A 20,269-nucleotide genomic window follows, 5' to 3' on the forward strand; every position below is an offset into this window, starting at 1 on the left:
CCCAAAGAGTGTACGCATACACCTTGTGTAGTCTTGTAGATTAGACAAGTGCGGGTGCGCATTTAGATTTTCACGCTTTCACTGTGTGATTTAGTCATTTAATATAGTTGATCTAATATAATATCACACAAAGAGTGCAGTTTTTCTCCAGATATTAACATGATAATAAATGTGATTTAATAAATTGATAATTGAAAAGTTTACTTTTAGACACCATATTGCCTGTTTTAACTCTATTTCGCCAACGAAAATAGTTGAAAACTAAGCCAAAGCACTGTATTTGCGTCTCTGAGAAACACTGAGGTATGTCCTTACTGAATTATGAATCAGCTTTTTGAACGAATCAGTTGAATCACAATGACTCACTCATTAACAATGAATTGCTGCCACCTACTGGCGGTTTTAATTTCACATTTAAAGTATCTTTTCATGTTTTAAATAATTTTACATATCAATATTCAACGTTTTATGTTTTAAACAAAACATTATTTATGTCTGTGTAAAATCTAAATGCCATTTCAAATGCAACTTTTGTGTTTCCTCTCCATTGCAAAGATTTTGTTGATATTATTTAATTTGATTGGTAACAGCCCTATTGTGACTTATTATTATAATTTAATTTAATGTATGAAATTGACACAAAAGATGATGCATGCATATATTTAGGTTTAAAAATACATTTATAAAGGTAAAAATGCCAATGAAGGTAAAAATCTATTGAAACTTATTGGAAAAATTATTTCTGCCACTGCTGTGAACTGAACCGCCACACAGAATATGAAGAATATCAAAAACTTTAGGAGTCGGCTGTCCTCGGCAGTCTTAAACATGCCAAGTTACCAGCACAATAACACACTCAGCAAAATATTGTCTAATTATCGTTATCGATAAAAGCCCTGAATTAATCATCAACCATCATTTTTTTGTCAATTTTGCACACCAATGAAGAATATTTTGGTCAATTTATCAGCTTTTTCAATGAACCAGAGAGAAACTTTGAGAAGAAGGATAATGGAACGGTCTAGCTACACTAATAATAGCAGTAAGGCTTTCCTCTGTGTACACACATATCCATAGAAAGTACAATTTTGCCTATATTATTGGTGTCCCCTTCAAAAAATTGCTCGTGAGGAATGTTATGTTTATTGTCCCCCCCAACATTTAGATGAAATTTACGCCCCTGGGAACGAGTATTGCGTACCGCGCCGTTATCTGGGGATCACTTCAGTCGATATATATATATATTTCTTCTATATTATATAGGGCTTAAGTCTAGTCTGTGAAACCGAGGGTATATATTAAACACTATATACATATATATATAAAATGTGTTTAGACTGTATGTAATGTACTATTTATGTAATATTAATGTCGGGCTCATACAGTGAGTGTCCATCAGATGGCAGCAGAATAATACAAAACACATAATAAAACAGCGCCAACATTTCAAACACTCGACAGAGACACGAGTCCATAACGCAGCGAAGTGAACATAATAATATTGTGTTTATAAAGCACACATTATTTAACTGCAACACTGAACGATTAATGTCCTCAGTGTAAAATATTACATTAATGAGATGCGTTATTTCATGCCTGCATATGATGAGAATGAAAGAACAGTTGAAGTGCAGGAGAAGGGAAGATGCAGGATGAGTTCATTATCTGTTCAGTTCAGTTCAGTTTAATTCAGTTTAGTTTAGTTCAGTTAGTTTAATTCAGTTTAGTTTAGTGTGGTAATTAACCAGCTGCAGGAGATTCTCTCACAGACACACACTTACTGACTGACAGACTGGAAACACACGCTTCTGAGTGCCATGCCGAATAAAGTCAAGAAAGACAAGGTGAGATACATATTCCCGGGGTCTTGTGTGGAGGAAAATCTGAGAAAAATGGGAAAAATATGGATTTATACTCGGATCAAAGAGGCAGATTAGTTTCATCCCTCAGCTCGAGACATTAGCATCCATGCTAACTCCAGCTCTGCTCACCATAAACCAGGTTATATAGGCGTGATATTTAAAACATTCAACAGATTTACATCCCTAGTTGTCAAACATAGCACTTTAAGTGACTTTAAATGAACTGTGTGTGTATTTATGTACAGTTTATTTCTGTTTACGTTCAGGTTTCGTAGCGAAGCTAACTTTAGCCGGTTAGCAGGATAATATTGGTGGTTTCTCGTTTATGTAAATATTGTTGTCACCGAATGCGTGATTGAATGTAAAAAATGCTTGTATATAAACATAAAGTTTAGTGCTATTTGGTGTTGCAGTCAAGGCTTGAACATTAGGTGCTTGAGCTGGATTGCTAATTTCAGATGGTCTCTTTCTGTTCACAAAATTAAGTTCTTATTTTTTTTAGGGGAAAATGCAAGATCACTTTTTTTATAGTCTTTATTTTCTTAATAGGATTCAACAAAATCTGTAAAAGTTGGTAAAACAGGAGGACAGGAGAACTCCGAACATGAGGTAATTCAGACTGGATTTTGTGATATCTATCTAAATCTAGATCTATCTATCTATCTATCTATCTATCTATTTATCTATCTATCTATCTATCTATCTAATGTTTTATCTATATAATGTTATATGTTCTATCTATATAATGTATGTGTGTACATATCGTAATTTTATTATAATTTTGTTGTGTGTTTTTGTCATTTTCATTAATATTTCATATATATATATATATAAATATAGCACATCAAGTTAAACTAAATGAAGATAAGTAGGGATGCACCGATATGAAAATTTTGGCCGATAACGATAATTATTTATATTTGAAAGCCGATAACTGATATTACAAATTTTTTTTTAATGAATTTTAAGAGCCTGATTACAAAAACAAAAGTCTCACCATGTCCCAATCACACAATTATAATGTTCTCATTATAATTTTATGTAGCCTATATGACAAAAATATGATTGAAAATTTGGAAAATATGACTCTGTTTTCCTTTTCAAAGTGATTCCAGTCATATTTCAAGTATTTCAAAATAATCATGTTGAACAGTGTGAATCTGAAGCGTCTCAGCTGAAGGAAATAGGCTAATTCATTTTTTAATCGGCTTTGATATATCGGCCCAATTTTCTAATCAGGCCGATAACGATAACATTAAAAATGAACATATATCGGCCGATACCGATATGTTGGCCAATATATCGTGCATCCCTAAAAATAAGAATTGTTTAATAAAATAAGTTTTAAGTTTTTTAATATTTTACTTTATTTCAACCAACAAAAATATCTTTTTCAGGGTTTTAGTTTTTTAGCGATAATAATTCGTGGTTTCACAACAGACCAGAGCCGATTATTGAGAGATGTGGATGTGTTCATGATCCAGGCTCTCTTTGGAGACACTCGGGTCAGATTTGGCCACAGATTAAAGGTTCTGCGCTGATCCATGCGTGCACTGAGATGCATTGATGCTTTGTAGCGAATTTATGAAAGAAAATAGATGCCTGCAAAATGTTGCCATTGCATGACCTAAACACGTGTTCTTTTATACATAAACCTTAAATCTTGATGTTGATTTATATGAAAACTTGTTTCCGCCACAGAATGAAAAATAAAAAAGGTAATTCTTACTTTTTATTTCATTCTCGATCTAATTGCATTTTATAAAGTCAGAATTGTGAGACATAAGCACGCTATTTCGACTTTATATCATGCAATTCTGATATCACGCAATTCTGACTTTATATCTCGCAATTCTGACTATATCTCGCAATTCTGACTATATCACGCAATTCTGACTTTATATCTCGCAATTCTGACTATATCTCGCAATTCTGACTTTATATCTCGCAATTCTGACTTTATATCTTGCAATTCTGATATCACGCAATTCTGACTTTATATCTCGCAATTCTGATATCACGCAATTCTGACTTTATATCTCGCAATTCTGACTATATCTCGCAATTCTGACTATATCTCGCAATTCTGACTTTATATCTTGCAATTCTGATATCTCGCAATTCTGACTTTATATCTCACAATTCTGACTTTATATCTCGCAATTCTGACTTTATATCTCGCAATTCTGATATCACGCAATTCTGACTTTATATCTCGCAATTCTGACTTTATATCTCGCAATTCTGACTTTATATCTCACAATTCTGACTTTATATCTCGCAATTCTGACTTTATATCTCGCAATTCTGATATCACGCAATTCTGACTTTATATCTCGCAATTCTGACTTTATATCTCACAATTCTGACTTTATATCTCGCAATTCTGACTTTATATCTCGCAATTCTGACTTTATATCTCACAATTCTGACTTTATATCTCGCAATTCTGACTTTATATCTTGCAATTCTGATATCACGCAATTCTGACTTTATATCTCGCAATTCTGATATCACGCAATTCTGACTTTATATCTCACAATTCTGACTTTATATCTCGCAATTCTGATATCACGCAATTCTGACTTTATATCTCGCAATTCTGACTTTATATCTCACAATTCTGACTTTATATCTCGCAATTCTGACTTTATTTTACACGCAATTCTGACTTTATATCTCGCAATTCTGACTTTATATCACGCAATTCTGACTTTATATCTCACAATTCTGACTTTATATCTCGCAATTCTGACTTTATTTTACACGCAATTCTGACTTTATATCTCACAATTCTGACTTTATATCTCGCAATTCTGACTTTTTTACACGCAATTCTGACTTTATATCTCGCAATTCTGACTTTATATCATGCAATTCAATTTCTGACTTTATATCTCGCAATTCTGACTTTATATCTCGCAATTCTGACTTTATATCTCGCAATTCTGACTTTATTTTACACGCAATTCTGACTTTATATCTCGCAATTCTGACTTTATATCTCGCAATTCTGACTTTATATCACGCAATTCTGACTTTATTTTACACGCAATTCTGACTATATCTCGCAATTCTGACTTTATATCTTGCAATTCAATTTCTGACTTTATAACACGCAATTCTGATTATATCACGCAATTCTGACTTTATATCTCGCAATTCTGACTTTATATCTCACAATTCTAACTTTATATCTCACAATTCTGACTTTATATCACGCAATTCTGACTATATATCTCGCAATTCTGACTATATATCTCACAATTCTGACTTTATATCTCGCAATTCTGACTATATATCTCACAATTCTGACTTTATATCTCGCAATTCTGACTTTATATCTCGCAATTCTGACTATATATCTCGCAATTCTGACTTTATATCTCGCAATTCTGACTTTATATCTCGCAATTCTGACTATATATCTCGCAATTCTGACTTTATATCTCACAATTCTGACTTTATATCACGCAATTCTGACTATATATCTCACAATTCTGACTTTATATCTCACAATTCTGACTTTATATCTCACAATTCTGACTTTATATCTCGCAATTCTGACTATATATCTCGCAATTCTGACTTTATATCTCGCAATTCTGACTTTATATCACACAATTCTGACTTTATGTCACAATTCTGACTTTATATCACGCAATTCTGACTATATATCTCGCAATACTGACTTTATATCTCACAATTCTGACTTTATATCACGCAATTCTGACTTTATATCTCGCAATTCTGACTTTATATCTCGCAATTCTGACTTTATATCTCGCAATTCTGACTATATATCTCGCAATACTGACTTTATATCACACAATTCTGACTTTATGTCACAATTCTGACTTTATATCACGCAATTCTGACTATATATCTCGCAATTCTGACTTTATATCTCACAATTCTGACTTTATATCACGCAATTCTGACTTTATATCTCGCAATTCTGACTTTATATCTCGCAATTCTGACTATATATCTCGCAATTCTGACTTTATATCTCACAATTCTGACTTTATATCACACAATTCTGACTTTATATCTCACAATTCTGACTTTATATCTCACAATTCTGACTTTATATCTCGCAATTCTGACTATATATCTCGCAATTCTGACTTTATATCTCACAATTCTGACTTTATATCTCGCAATTCTGACTTTATATCTCGCAATTCTGACTTTATATCACACAATTCTGACTTTATATCTCACAATTCTGACTTTATTTTACACGCAATTCTGAATATATATCTCGCAATTCTGACTTTATATCTCGCAATTCTGACTATATATCTCGCAATTCTGACTTTATATCTCGCAATTCTGACTTTATATCACACAATTCTGACTTTATATCTCGCAATTCTGACTTTATATCTCGCAATTCTGACTTTATATCTCGCAATTCTGACTTTATATCACACAATTCTGACTTTATATCACGCAATTCTGACTTTATATCACGCAATTCTGACTATATATCTCGCAATTCTGACTTTATATCACGCAATTCTGACTATATATCTCGCAATTCTGACTTTATATCACGCAATTCTGACTATATATCTCGCAATTCTGACTTTATATCACACAATTCTGACTTTATATCACACAATTCTGACTTTATATCATGCAATTCTGACTTTATATCACGCAATTCTGACTTTATATCACGCAATTCTGACTATATATCTCGCAATTCTGACTTTATATCTCGCAATTCTGACTTTATTTTACACGCAATTCTGACTTTATATCTCGCAATTCTGACTTTATATCTCGCAATTCTGACTTTATATCTTGCAATTCTGACTTTATATCATGCAATTCAATTTCTGACTTTATATCTCACAATTCTGACTTTATTTCTCACAATTCTGACTTTATATCTCACAATTCTGACTTTAAGCAGACACACTCTGTCAGTTTAAATCTAGATTAAAGACACATCTCTTTGACATAGCGTTCACATAATACATTATAGACGTCTATAATTCAATATTAGGCTGCATAGATTAGGTCAGCTGGAACCGGGAACACTTCCCATAAATCCTGATGTACTTGTTACATCATGAGAAGAATGGCATCTACGCTAATTTTAGTGTCTTTGTTTATCCCGAGGTTTTCCCGCAGCCTGCCGGATCCGGGCCGTATCCAGATCTGACGAAGGCCCTTCGCCTGGACCCGATGTCAACGCAGTGCTGAAGTGCAAACTAGCCTCTCCCTATGGAGGATCCCTTTCCCACTCTACAGATAAAGCGTCGTCGGGAAAACTCAATTTGCGTACCTACCCCGAATTGATCAAATAAAATAAAATTCTGAATCAAAACTATAAGGAAACACCAGTAATTTGTTTGGGCTTGGTTTTTAGGGAATTCCAAACCTGCACACATATATTCAAACGCACATAACTATTGAACCCGTTCTTAATGCGCATCTGAACGCCATCAGCGTTTCTCACAGGTTCGCGTTTAAAGTCTGTGTAGAGAGAATGGTGTCGTCTTGGCGGCCCTAATTTAAAAACAAATGATCGTTGCGACAGAAGCGAATCAATCAAAACTAACTTTAGCTGGAAAATAACTTTATTAAAGAACCGCTATAAAGCCAAAACAATCTTACGTTAAATTATACATTTATCTCTGTAAAGCTGCTTTGAGACAATCTACATTGTTAAAAGCGCTATATAAATGAAGATGACTTGACTTGACTTGACTTTATATCTCGCAAGTCTGACTTTATTTTACACGCAATTCTGACTATATCTCGCAATTCTGACTTTATATCACGCAATTCTGACTATATATCTCGCAATTCTGACTTTATATCTCGCAATTCTGACTTTATATCTCACAATTCTGACTTTATATCTCGCAATTCTGACTTTATATCTCACAATTCTGACTTTATATCTCGCAATTCTGACTTTATTTTACACGCAATTCTGACTATTTCGCAATTCTGACTATATCTTGCAATTCTGACTTTATATCATGCAATTCAATTTCTGACTTTATAACACGCAATTCTGACTATATCTCGCAATTCAGACTTTATATCTCGCAATTCTGACTTTATATCTCGCAATTCTGACTTTATATCTCGCAATTCTGACTTTATTTTACACGCAATTCTGACTTTATATCTCGCAATTCTGACTTTATATCTTGCAATTCTGACTTTATATCATGCAATTCAATTTCTGACTTTATCTCGCAATTCTGATTATATCACGCAATTCTGACTTTATATCTCACAATTCTGACTTTATATCTCACAATTCTGACTTTATATCTCACAATTCTGACTTTATATCTCGCAATTCTGACTTTATATCGCAATTCTGACTTTATTTTACACGCAATTCTGACTTTATATCTCACAATTCTGACTTTATATCTCACAATTCTGACTTTATATCTCACAATTCTGACTTTATATCTCGCAATTCTGACTTTATTTTACACGCAATTCTGACTATATATCTCGCAATTCTGACTTTATATCTCACAATTCTGACTTTATATCTCGCAATTCTGACTTTATATCTCGCAATTCTGACTTTATATCTCACAATTCTGACTTTATATCTCGCAATTCTGATTTTATATCACACAATTCTGACTTTATATCTCGCAATTCTGACTTTATATCTCGCAATTCTGACTTTATTTTACACGCAATTCTGACTATATCTCACAATTCTGACTTTATCTCACAATTCTGACTTTATATCTCACAATTCTGACTTTATATCTCACAATTCTGACTTTATCTCACAATTCTGACTTTATCTCACAATTCTGACTTTATATCTTGCAATTCTGACTTTATATCTCACAATTCTGACTTTATCTCACAATTCTGACTTTATCTCACAATTCTGACTTTATATCTTGCAATTCTGACTTTATATCTCACAATTCTGACTTTATATCTCGCAATTCTGACTTTATTTTACACGCAATTCTGACTATATCTCGCAATTCTGACTTTATTTTACACGCAATTCTGACTTTATATCATGCAATTCAATTTCTGACTTTATCTCGTATTTCTGACTTTATCTCGTATTTCTGACTTTATCTCGTAATTCTGACTTTATATCTCGCAATTCTGACTATATCTCACAATTCTGACTTTATATCTCACAATTCTGACTTTATATCTCACAATTCTGACTTTATATCTCGCAATTCTGACTATATCTCACAATTCTGACTTTATATCTCACAATTCTGACTTTATATCTCGCAATTCTGACTATATCTCACAATTCTGACTTTATATCTCACAATTCTGACTTTATATCTCGCAATTCTGACTATATCTCACAATTCTGACTTTATCTCGCAATTCTGACTATATATCTCGCAATTTTGACTTAAATCTCACAATTCTGACTTTATAACACGCAATTGTGAGTTTATTTCTCGCAATTCTGACTTTATATCACGCAATTCTGACTTTATATCACGCAATTCTGACCATATCACGCAATTTTGACTTTATATCTCGCAATTCTGATTATATCACTCAATTCTGACTTTATATCTCACAATTCTGACTATATATCTCGCAATTCAATTTCTGACTTTATCTCGTAATTCTGACTTTATATCTCACAATTCTGACTTTATATCTCGTAATTCTGACTTTATATCTCACAATTCTGACTTTATATCTCACAATTCTGACTTTATATCTCGCAATTCTGACTATATCTCACAATTCTGACTTTATCTCACAATTCTGACTTTATATCTCGCAATTTTGACTTTATTTTACACGCAATTGCGACTTAAATCTCACAATTCTGACTTTATAACACGCAATTGTGAGTTTATTTCTCGCAATTCTGACTTTATATCACGCAATTCTGACTTTATATCACGCAATTCTGACCATATCACGCAATTTTGACTTTATATCTCGCAATTCTGACTTTATATCACGCAATTCTGACTATATATCTCGCAATTCTGACTTTATATCTCGCAATTCTGACTTTATATCTCACAATTCTGACTTTATATCTCGCAATTCTGAGATAAAAAGTCGCAATTATCTTTTAAATTGTTTTATTCTGTGGCGGAAACCATAGATTAATGCACACATTGTGCATCAATGCCTTTTACTTTAACTGTGAAATGATAATAGAAATGTCTTCATCAGGGATCGAATAAGAAGGGTGGGAACAGCGTCCCGCCGACCACACAGCTGCTGAAGGGAAAACCGTCGGGATCTCAACCCTCGCTGAAGAAGGAGAAGAGAACGAGCTCGTCCAGATTCAGCCTGAGCAACAATCGGGAACTACAGAAACTGCCGGCGTTCAAAGGTGAGACCTTAAAGTGAAGTCATTTTGGTTTTCACCTTTACATTTTAATGATTTTCAAGACAGACAGAAAGTATCATTGAGATGCTATTATAGTTTTTATGAATATTTAGATTTTGTTTTTCTTTTTAGTAATTTTGTTTGTGTATATAGTTTTTATTATAGCAAATTAAACAGGCATCAAATGTGGCTGAGAAATTATTATTAGGTTTGAAATGACATGAAGGTGAGTAAATGAAAGTAGAATTTTCATTTCTATGTAACTATCCCCAAAATATGATTTTTTTTTTTAATGATACTCTAAATAAGAAACTATAACTGCTAGTAGGTGCCGGTAAATGTCTAAATGAGTAAATCATTGAATCAGTGGTTCACCCGATTGATTCACTCAAACGGCTGATTCACTGAGGATTGAAGTAAATGGCTCTCTTTATGGACGAGTCATTGAATCATTGGTTCACCCGATTGATTTGTTCAAACGGCTGATTCCTTCAGGAATGAAGTAAATGGCTCTCTTTATGGACGAGTCATTGAATCATTGGTTCACCCGATTGATTTGTTCAAACGGCTGATTCCTTCAGGAATGAAGTAAATGGCTCTCTATGAATGAATCTGTTGCTCAGAGACACACAACAGTTCTTCTCTGGCTTTGTAGGTAATATTTTTATTTGCAAAATTGAGCAAACACAGACAATATTGTGGGTAAAACATAACACAATATTAACTTATTTATTGAACAGCTGTATAAAATCAATACCACATTTGCACTCATGCAATTCGGGACAAAAACAGCACTCGTGTGATATTGCTTAACTATTTCATGATATAAATATAAGACAGACTCATACAGGGGCATTTTTTGCTCTAATATCTTGAATTTTAGGATCATTCTAAGTGTATTCTATAGCCTGATCATTTTAATGGCTCATTTTTCCATAACTACTTAATTAAATGAACGCGTTTAATCGACATTCCTAATAATATTATATAGTGCACAAGAATATAGTGCAGTAATGCTTTTCATTTAATCCTTTAATACAACTAATATACGTAAACTAATATCCAGTGCTAACTCAAATGAAAATATGAAGGATCTGCTTTCACTTCCTCATTTGTGGAGCCGCAGAGACACAATTCTGTACGTGTAATATTTCATATTACTTTGTCTTCCCCTTGCACATCACTGTTACTAAAAACAGCTGAGATTCATGCTGAGATCATCTTTAAAAATGCAAAACGACATTCAAAGCTTAAAATAAGTCACTAAGATGTGCACATGTTCTCTGATCATGCAAATTAATTGCAGTGAAAAACTGAGATTTTTAATTAAATATTAACACGCTAAACAGGACAAAAAAATATTAACAAAATTAATTTTAGCTTTAACTTTGACAGCCCTAATATAGATTTTAAATAAATTTTACTGGATATATATATACAGTACCAGTCAAAAGTTTGGAAACATTACTATTTTTAATGTTTTTGAAAGAAGTCTCTTATGCTCATCAAGCCTGCAGTTAAAAAAAAAACAAAAAAAACAGTAATATTATGAAATATTATTACAATTTAAAATAATGGTTCTCTTTTTTAATATATTTTAAAATGTAATTTATTTTTGTGATGCAAAGCTGAATTTTCATCAGCAAGTACTCCAGGTGTCTTATGATCCTTCAGAAATCATTCTAATATGATGATTTGATACTCAGTTATTATCAATGATGGAAACAGTTGTGCTGTTTAATATATTTTTTTGGAATATTTTTTTCAGGATTCATTGATGAGTAAAACGTTAACAGCATTTATTCATAAAAACAGCATTTATTCAAAATAAAAACATTTCTAACAATATAAATCGTTACCATCACCTTTTATCAGTTTAACGCATCCTTGTTGAATTAAAGTACTAATTTCTTTAAAAAAAAAAAGTTATTGTTCCCAAACTTTTGAACGGTAGTGTATATTGTTACAAAAGATTTCTATTCTAAATAAATACAGTTCTTTTTAACTTTTTATTCATCAAATAATCCTGAAAAAAGTATCTCAGGTTATGAAAAAAATATTAAGCAGCACAACTGTTTCCAACATTGATCATAAATCATCATATTAGAATGATTTCTGAAGGATCATAAGACACCAAAGACTGGAGTACTTGCTGATGAAAATTCAGTTGTGCATCACAAAAATAAATTACATTTTAAAGTATATTAAAAAAGAGAACCATTATTTTAAATTGTAATAATATTTCATAATATTACTGTTTTTTTTTTTTTTTTTTAACTGCAGGCTTGATGAGCATAAGAGACTTCTTTCAAAAACATTAAAAAAAGTAATGTTTCCAAACTTTTGACTGGTACTGTATATATCTCTCTATCCAGTAAAATTTGTCAATTATATTCTCAATAATTTTTTTAATATATTTTAAATATTAATGCACCCAGTAAAATTGATTTATTTAAATAATATATGGATGCCTATAAAATATCTATCTACATTCTATGCATGTATATATTTTACATAGATAAATAATATATTGATTTAATAGCATAAATGCATCTGAAAGGTTCCTATATTTTAAATTTGACTCCTTAAAAGTGGCAGAATATAGTGTAAAATATAGAGAAATGATGATTTTCCGTGTTGGGGTTCTTGCATCTGCAGGTGTTGAAATGCGGTTTTCCTGTCAGTGTTTCTCTGCGGTTCATCGTGCGTCTGAGAAGGGCTTTCGACAAACTGTTATGTCATCGTTTTTTCTTTATTTACCATCAGCGTCTCTGGTTTTACTTCCGGCTGAAACCCTGCACAGGTAAAGCCAAGATATGGTGTTTCTCGCTAAAGGACGTGTTTGAGGGAATCGACAGATTTACTGTCCCGACTGTCCGGATGCAGAACTGCTTACACTTGGGCAGTTTTCAATATCATTATGATGCAAGAGAGCGTGATGATGTAAGAGTGATGTGGATGGTTACCAGGGCGTTTAAAAAAAAAAAAAAATTATAGTTTTTAAAAGCTTATGCATTAATTTGATTACCACCCATTTAGATTATTAATGGGTATTAAATAATACAAAACAGAATCCAGAAAATAGAAAACAGACATTTATGAAAAAGTAAAGTACATTTCATAGAAATTCAGTTGATTAGACTTTGTTGTTGGATTTTTTTTATTTTAATTTTTTTATTAAACCATTAAAATCCAGAACAGAATTTCTGAAAAGTCAAACATATTTCATAGGGCACAAATATTGTAAATATTAATAAACTAATTTTTTTTTTTTTTTACGTTTTATGAATTCAGTTGATTAGACATTATTTTTTTATTATTAAAATATAATTAAACCATTAAAAATGGATTCCAGAAAAATTTTAACCGGAAACAAGAGATCTCTGAAAAAAATATTTAAGTGTTATGAATTCAGTTAATTAGACATCATTTTTGATTATTAAAATTGAATTAAACTATTAAAAAAACAATCCAGAACAGAATTTCTGAAAAAGTCGAACACATTTCATAGGGCACAAATATTGTTAAAATCTTACTAAAGCAATGCATTTCCTACATTTTATGAGTTCAGTTGATTAGACGTCATCTTTGATTATTGAAATGTAATTAAACCATTAAAAATGCATTCCAGAAAAATTAAAACCGAAAACAAGAAATGTCTGAAAAAATAAAAACCATTTCATAGGCCACTATTGTTATTAAAATGTAATCATACATTAATAAATTGTTTTAAGAATTTAATTTGATTTATTAAAGTTGAAAAAATGAATCCAGGAAAAAAATGTAATCAGCTTCCGTTTACTTTACCAACACACACTTTTCCCACAATTCTAAGCAGCAGAGCGGCACAATAAAGTGCACATGTCATGAGCAGCCGTTACTCACTGCTCTTCACCAGCACTGGTTAGCAGTGTGAAATATCCCATCATCTGCATTCAGCCAATCAAATCCACAGGTCCCGCCTCCTCCAGCTCCCACCAGCCAATCAGCAGCCTCCTCTCCTGGTTCAGATCACATGATCTCCTCCAGCCAATCCGCAGCCTCCCTTTGATGTGTGACATCACTAACTAGCAGCTTCCCTCCAGCAGCGGAGCTTCATTTTCTGCTGAGAGTGTTTGTGCTAAAATGGAGGCTAACAGCTCAAGTTAGCCGGGCCCGTTTGGACTGATAGATGTTGACATGCTCTAAAGACGAGGCCAGGATGGTTCTGGACGCCCCGAACGCCAACGGGCCCTTTCAGCCCGTGGCCCTCATGCACTTTAGAGGTGAGACGTGTGTGTGTGTGTGTGTGTTGTGTCTGTCTAGGCTGAGAGCGACGAGGAAGGTTTGCTATGCAATGATTTGTGGCCGCCGTTACGAACACAGAAGAATTTACAGCGCTGGAGGGGTTTTATTTGAATTTTTTCTTAAGGAAAACACTGATTTTTTTTGGTGTGGATTCCAAATGTTCATTGCTTTATTTTTAGACCTTTTCGTGCATCACAAACACATGCATTTGTGAGTCAACCTGATGCATTCGATGCACAAACATGCTGTTCGTGTAGGTTTTGAAACGCAGCCTCGGGTTACTGTGGAAAACTCTGTTTACAATGCGCTGGTTAAGGAGGAGGGGGGGGGGGGTCTGTTTAACTAGTCCCATCCCCCCTCAACCAGACCCCTGATGTCACAGGAAGTGATGTCACAGCTTCAGGAAGAATGCATGCATGTATGTATGTGTGCCGAAGCTGCAGCTCTTTTCCCCCGCGTGCGTTAGTCAGATGGAGTGATTATTCATGCATGTTTTAAACATTACATGCAAAAAGTAAAAAGTTACATGCAACTGGTGATTGATCGCTCAGAATGGCGTACGGACATTCCTGAAGTATATACTATGCATACTGTGAACGTTATGTAAATATCAGTGCTGTGGCATCCAAAAATAAAAGTTTGTGTTTGCATAATATACAGTCAAACCAAAAATTACTCAGACACCTTCAACACTTCTCACATTATCACAGTTTATTCACTAGAAAATTAGACTCAAATATGAGCTATGAACTCTGTTGATATTTGACTGGTTTTGTCCGTCCTTCTGTTAGACTGTCTCACACATGAATTATGTTGAATATCTGTCAGATGTTATGCAGATGATGTGCATATGTGTGTATTTATGTCTACAAAATAATTATACAAGGACACACTCATATATTATGTAAACACAAACTTTTATTTGTGGATGTGGTTAATCGTTTCCCAGCGCTAGTAAACATGCATAGAACCATTCATCCCAGTGAAAAGGGAAGGTTGCATTGCATTATGGGATGCAGTGTTCAATGCATACAGAATATTTGCATGCTAGACATGCAGAACATTAAAGACTGATCTTTCAAAGACTTTCTTTGTGTTTAGTGGACTGCAGATTGAGTCGTCGTCTTTGGAGTCAAATTGAGTTCAGATTCATTGACGGAGGAAATTTGGAGCAACATTCAACATGCATAATATGCACATACTACACAGAATACACAGATTTTTGTGTACATAAATAAACATTGCACACAAAAAAAAGACGCTCTTATAGCTGAGAAAACAAAGCTCTTCAAAAAAGTTTAACTTGCATGAGTGGGACCCGTGTGACGCTGGTTGAAATGTCAGTGTCATTGCGGTGAAGTTTTCACATGTGAACCACACTCGCCACTCCCATGTGCATCAAGGGAACCGTGAGTCGAGTTTCTCACAGGCGTGACCTTTACAGATCGCACTTCAGTGTCAGGAACAAAATAATCAAGATGTTTGCAATGCAAAACATTATTTTAGACCTGGTTTTAAGATCAGACTCTAGTGATCTACATTAAATACAGGTGTAAATGTGATTTTGTGAAGAATCACTGTGCAGAAATAAAACTCGAGCAGAAAACCATGTTGTGTAAACACTCTGAAAAGCATGAACACATATTTGAAGTTTGCTTGACGTCAATGCAATATGCAGAAGTGCTTTAACCTGCTGTAAAAAGCCTGAAATATGAAATAATTGTCAGAATTGTTTTTTTTATGCAACATCCGAACCTTTACACAAAGTATTACAAAACCGTTCGGGTGTGTATTTTATGTTTTGTATCTTGTTTGATAATTTTATGGCTCAAACAGAATGATATAGTGAGGAAAAAGCAGCTCCGTTTTATTGCAAAAATATGCAATTTGCTGCAGATGCTGATATTTATATAAACAATTTTTTTTTTTAAATTCTGATGCTTGTATGTAAATCAATGAGATCTTTATTACAGAAGAGCAGATACTTACATAAAATATGTTTTAGTAAGATGATATTTAAATGCTCAGTTTTATGATCAAAACAAAATGTATAGCTCATATATTATATAATATAGTGAATATGGAGGCGGAAAAATTATGCAAAAATATGCAATTTGGTGCAGATGCTGATATTTAAATGGACAAATAGTAATATGAAATTAAGATACTTTTAATTTAAATCAATAACAGTTTAGCAGATACTTGCATAAAATGCATATAAATGTCAATAATATGTCTTAGTAAGATGATATTTAAATGCTTAGTTTTATGATCAAAACATATAATGCATGATTGACATGAACAAATAAACCTTCCTCTAAAGCCTGATGATCATATTTGATACGCATGATTTTTCTAATAAATGATGATGGATAATCAAGTAAACCGAAGCTGCTTCAGTGCAGATGAAATATTACGAACAATATCAAAGTTATTCTTGTATTGACTTGATAAAATGAGTGCAGATTTGACAGCAGAAAAACACGAGCTGAAGGAGGACGTTTGTACAATTACACTAAAAGACTTTTACTTGATAAAAGAGTGTAAATATCAGTCAGAGACAGAAGGACTGAGGAGATTGAGTGAAACAGCGACGTTTGCATCATTAGAGGCCTTAGAAATGTGTGTATCAAATATGAAACCGGCTCATTGTGTGTAACAGGTCATTTAAAGGCCAGTTGTTTTTGAGGTTTTGATTGACTCTGGTCTTTACCTCTGCACAGATAAAACGTTGTCAAAATGAATCCAGGTCACATGGCTATGTGGAAGCAATAAACAATTCTGTATTATACGTTTTTAAGGCCAGACAAGTAATTTGTTGAGGTCAATTTATAAAGAAAGGCTGCACGCCTGCACACATATATAATCAAACGCGCATATCTATTGACTAAACATGTAATACGCATGTGCACGCCGTCAGCGTTTCCACATATTCACGTTTTTAAGTTTACATGGAGATAATTTTTATTTTATTTTTTTCACCGCTTGCTCCTTGGAACCTGTTTCAAGGTTTGCGTTCTCGAGCACCAAACACTGCTGTTGTGCGGATGAGCCGGAGCGCATTAAAGGGATGGTTCGGAGTAAAATCAACCTAGGGTCCTTTGCACCACGACCTCGAGCCAAACGAAAAGTCCTGCCAGAAAGCGATGCATAAGGATGTAGTGTAACGACGCCCAGTTCCAGGAATGCACTAATATTTTGTTGGTAGTTCCAGTTTGCAACAAGTATTACTTAACACTAAGTTGTTAACACTTTGGAAAAAATAATTATTCGTCGTTACTAGGGGTTGCACGACTACTGATTTCTGCTAGTCGATTTCTTATCAAAACAATATTCGAGTTACTCAACTACTCGTGGTTCATGCGACTGTAAATGAAAAGACATGAAATAGTTATTATCAATAACCTTTTATTAGCCCAATTCATAGCCTAATGCAACAATTACATGTGTAAACTCTTAAAACATTATAATTATTATGAGTATGACATTACATATTTTAATTTTCATGTAACACAGAGTAAAGCCAAATAAATAACCGTTTTTGCCTTTCATTTCATACGCAATCGCTTTTAGACGTGATATGTGAACGGCTCCTTACAGAGTTGGCAAATTACGATATTTTTGTCATCCTTGATGAAATACTTCCACACATCTAATGTGTGGTGTCTGTTGGTGACGTTCACCATTTTGAATTAATTTATGGTTAATGGGCGCTCGAGTAGTCGATTGTTTCCGACAGCGCCGAATAGTGGTTGAAGTAGTCGATCTCTCGACTACTCGACTAGTCTGTGCAAGCCCTAGTCGTTACACTACATCCTTATGCATCGCTTTCTGCCAGGACTTTTACGTGCTTTTCCCAAACCACTGAAATGATGTCGACGTCAGGGTTAGCGGTAGCATGAGCTGTCAGGCAAGTGTTATTTAAATAAACTCCTGATGTACTTACAAACTTTCCAATGCCTCGTTTATTAGTACAGAACCTATTTGTAGTACTGTAGAAGTTTGGTGCCATTCTGGGCATTATTAGTGGGGTAATTTACCAGATACAGCCTTGGATCCATTAGCGCCTGCACTGAGCCATCCGGCTGATATCTCTAAATAAGCTCAAACTTTAATAATGTTCAACCAAGGGAAAAAGGCTTCTGGGGGGGGGTTTGGCTCGAGGTCATGGTGCAAAGGACCCAAATATCATATAATGATAAAAATCCATCCAGAGGTCTTTTTTTAATCTCTTTATATGTTTTCCCCCGTCTCAAATCGAGTCACACGGTCGGACGCCCCTCCCACGATTGTTGATTGACAGCAGCATTTCAACACAGACCCGCCCTCACTCGTGAGCGAGCTGTCAATCATAGTCCGTCATTGTTGATACGCTGGAGCTCTGTGTATGAGCAGAATGGCTCTAAGCGAGTGTGGTGTTCTGCTCTTGGGTGTAATAACGAACAGCATCATGTTGATGCTCCTAAACCCGAACCGCTGGAGACGCAGTGGCTGAGTTTGTTCTCGAAGGGAATATTCCCCACGATCAACGTCAATGCTTTCATGTTTGCACAAATCATTTCACCAGACTGCTTTACAAACGAGAACATTGAAAAAGGTATTAGCTCCTGTCTGAGTATGTGTTGTTTATGTGCCTAATGACTGTCATAGTCTCACAGATTTTTTCAGATCAGTAAATGTGAGTGCTTCAGCCCTGACGGTTGTACCTAACCCTGCATAGATAACGTTACGCATCACTGACAAGCCTACATTTACCGAAAAGTTTTTCATGACCATTAGCTGTAACATCAATCTGTCAATGAACTAATGTATACATCAGTAAACACATAGCGTTCGTATCTCACTACTCTTCCCTGCCAGTACACACAAAGATAGATCAAAGTGACATTACGTTAACCAACCATTCAGAAACGTCCCGTTCGAGCCTTAATTGTCGAACTTCTTCGGGGCCGTCATCTTGTTCCGGGTCCGACTCCGGTTCAAATTGATACGGTTGCACAGATGTGTCCTCAGAGACTCCCACTGCCATTCTTCAAAATATACCCTCAACTGTTGTCAAGGCAACACTCCACATGTGTGTTGTCAAAACGCCCACAGAACAGAGGGGCGGGGTCAGCAAAGCTCATTATCATTTAAAGACACATGTACTGAAACGGCGTGCTGAAAACAGAGCTGTTTTTGACCAGGTAAAACGAGTGTTTTCTTACAATACTAATGAGAATTTTTAATTAAAGGGGACATATCATGCTAAATCCACTTTTTTAGTCCTTAAATGCATTTTGTTGTATATTTGGAGTGTTTAGAAGTACAGAAAAGTTGAAATTATTCTCTTCAGGTGCTTCATTGATATCTTTATATTCTGTTTTGGCCTTATTTTTCAACCTGTTCAGATTTTTCTGTTATCTATGACGTTTTGTGAACTATTACGTCACAGTATTTGCAGCAGAACTGCCAAATAAGGACATCGACTTCCAGCCCAACTCTTCCAGCAATCCGCCATTATTATTTCTCGCTGCAATTTTGTAGTCCAAGCTCAAAGATGCAGAAGTTACGAGAGGGTAAGTTCAAATGTTCGGTTGTTGGATGTAGTAGCCCACACGCTTCATTACACCGTCTAATGTAGATGAACTGCCGTGGCGCATGTTTGACTGAAAGAACGAGCAGAGAGAGAGACCCGGTCGCGCGCACACACACTCTCTCTTCGGAGCCAGGCGAAAGTGTAAACAAGACGCCGTCTCCAAACTAGACGCTGTCTTGCTCTCTCTCCCTCGCA

The 20,269-nt window shown here is 34.4% G+C and overlaps 1 protein-coding gene across 2 annotated transcripts in view; it reads left to right on the forward strand.

Moving 5' to 3' along the window:
• Positions 1-1,424: 1,424 nt before the first annotated feature.
• The window catches only part of ppp2r5cb (protein phosphatase 2, regulatory subunit B', gamma b), a 51,226-nt gene continuing 32,381 nt past the window's right edge, over positions 1,425-20,269 (forward strand). The window contains exons 1-3 of one of the 2 annotated variants that reach the window (XM_079888981.1): positions 1,425-1,844; positions 2,412-2,471; positions 10,050-10,212. In XM_079888981.1, the coding sequence (XP_079745107.1) occupies positions 1,818-1,844; positions 2,412-2,471; positions 10,050-10,212 (250 nt within the window). In that variant the 5' untranslated portion in view covers positions 1,425-1,817. Of the gene's footprint in view, positions 1,845-2,411; positions 2,472-10,049; positions 10,213-14,250; positions 14,475-20,269 lie in introns of those variants that run through there. The other variant, XM_079888982.1, reaches the window with a different exon arrangement.

The sequence above is a fragment of the Squalius cephalus genome, assembly GCF_949319135.1.
Source record: "Squalius cephalus genome assembly, chromosome: 12".
Classification (NCBI taxonomy): domain Eukaryota; kingdom Metazoa; phylum Chordata; class Actinopteri; order Cypriniformes; family Leuciscidae; genus Squalius; species Squalius cephalus.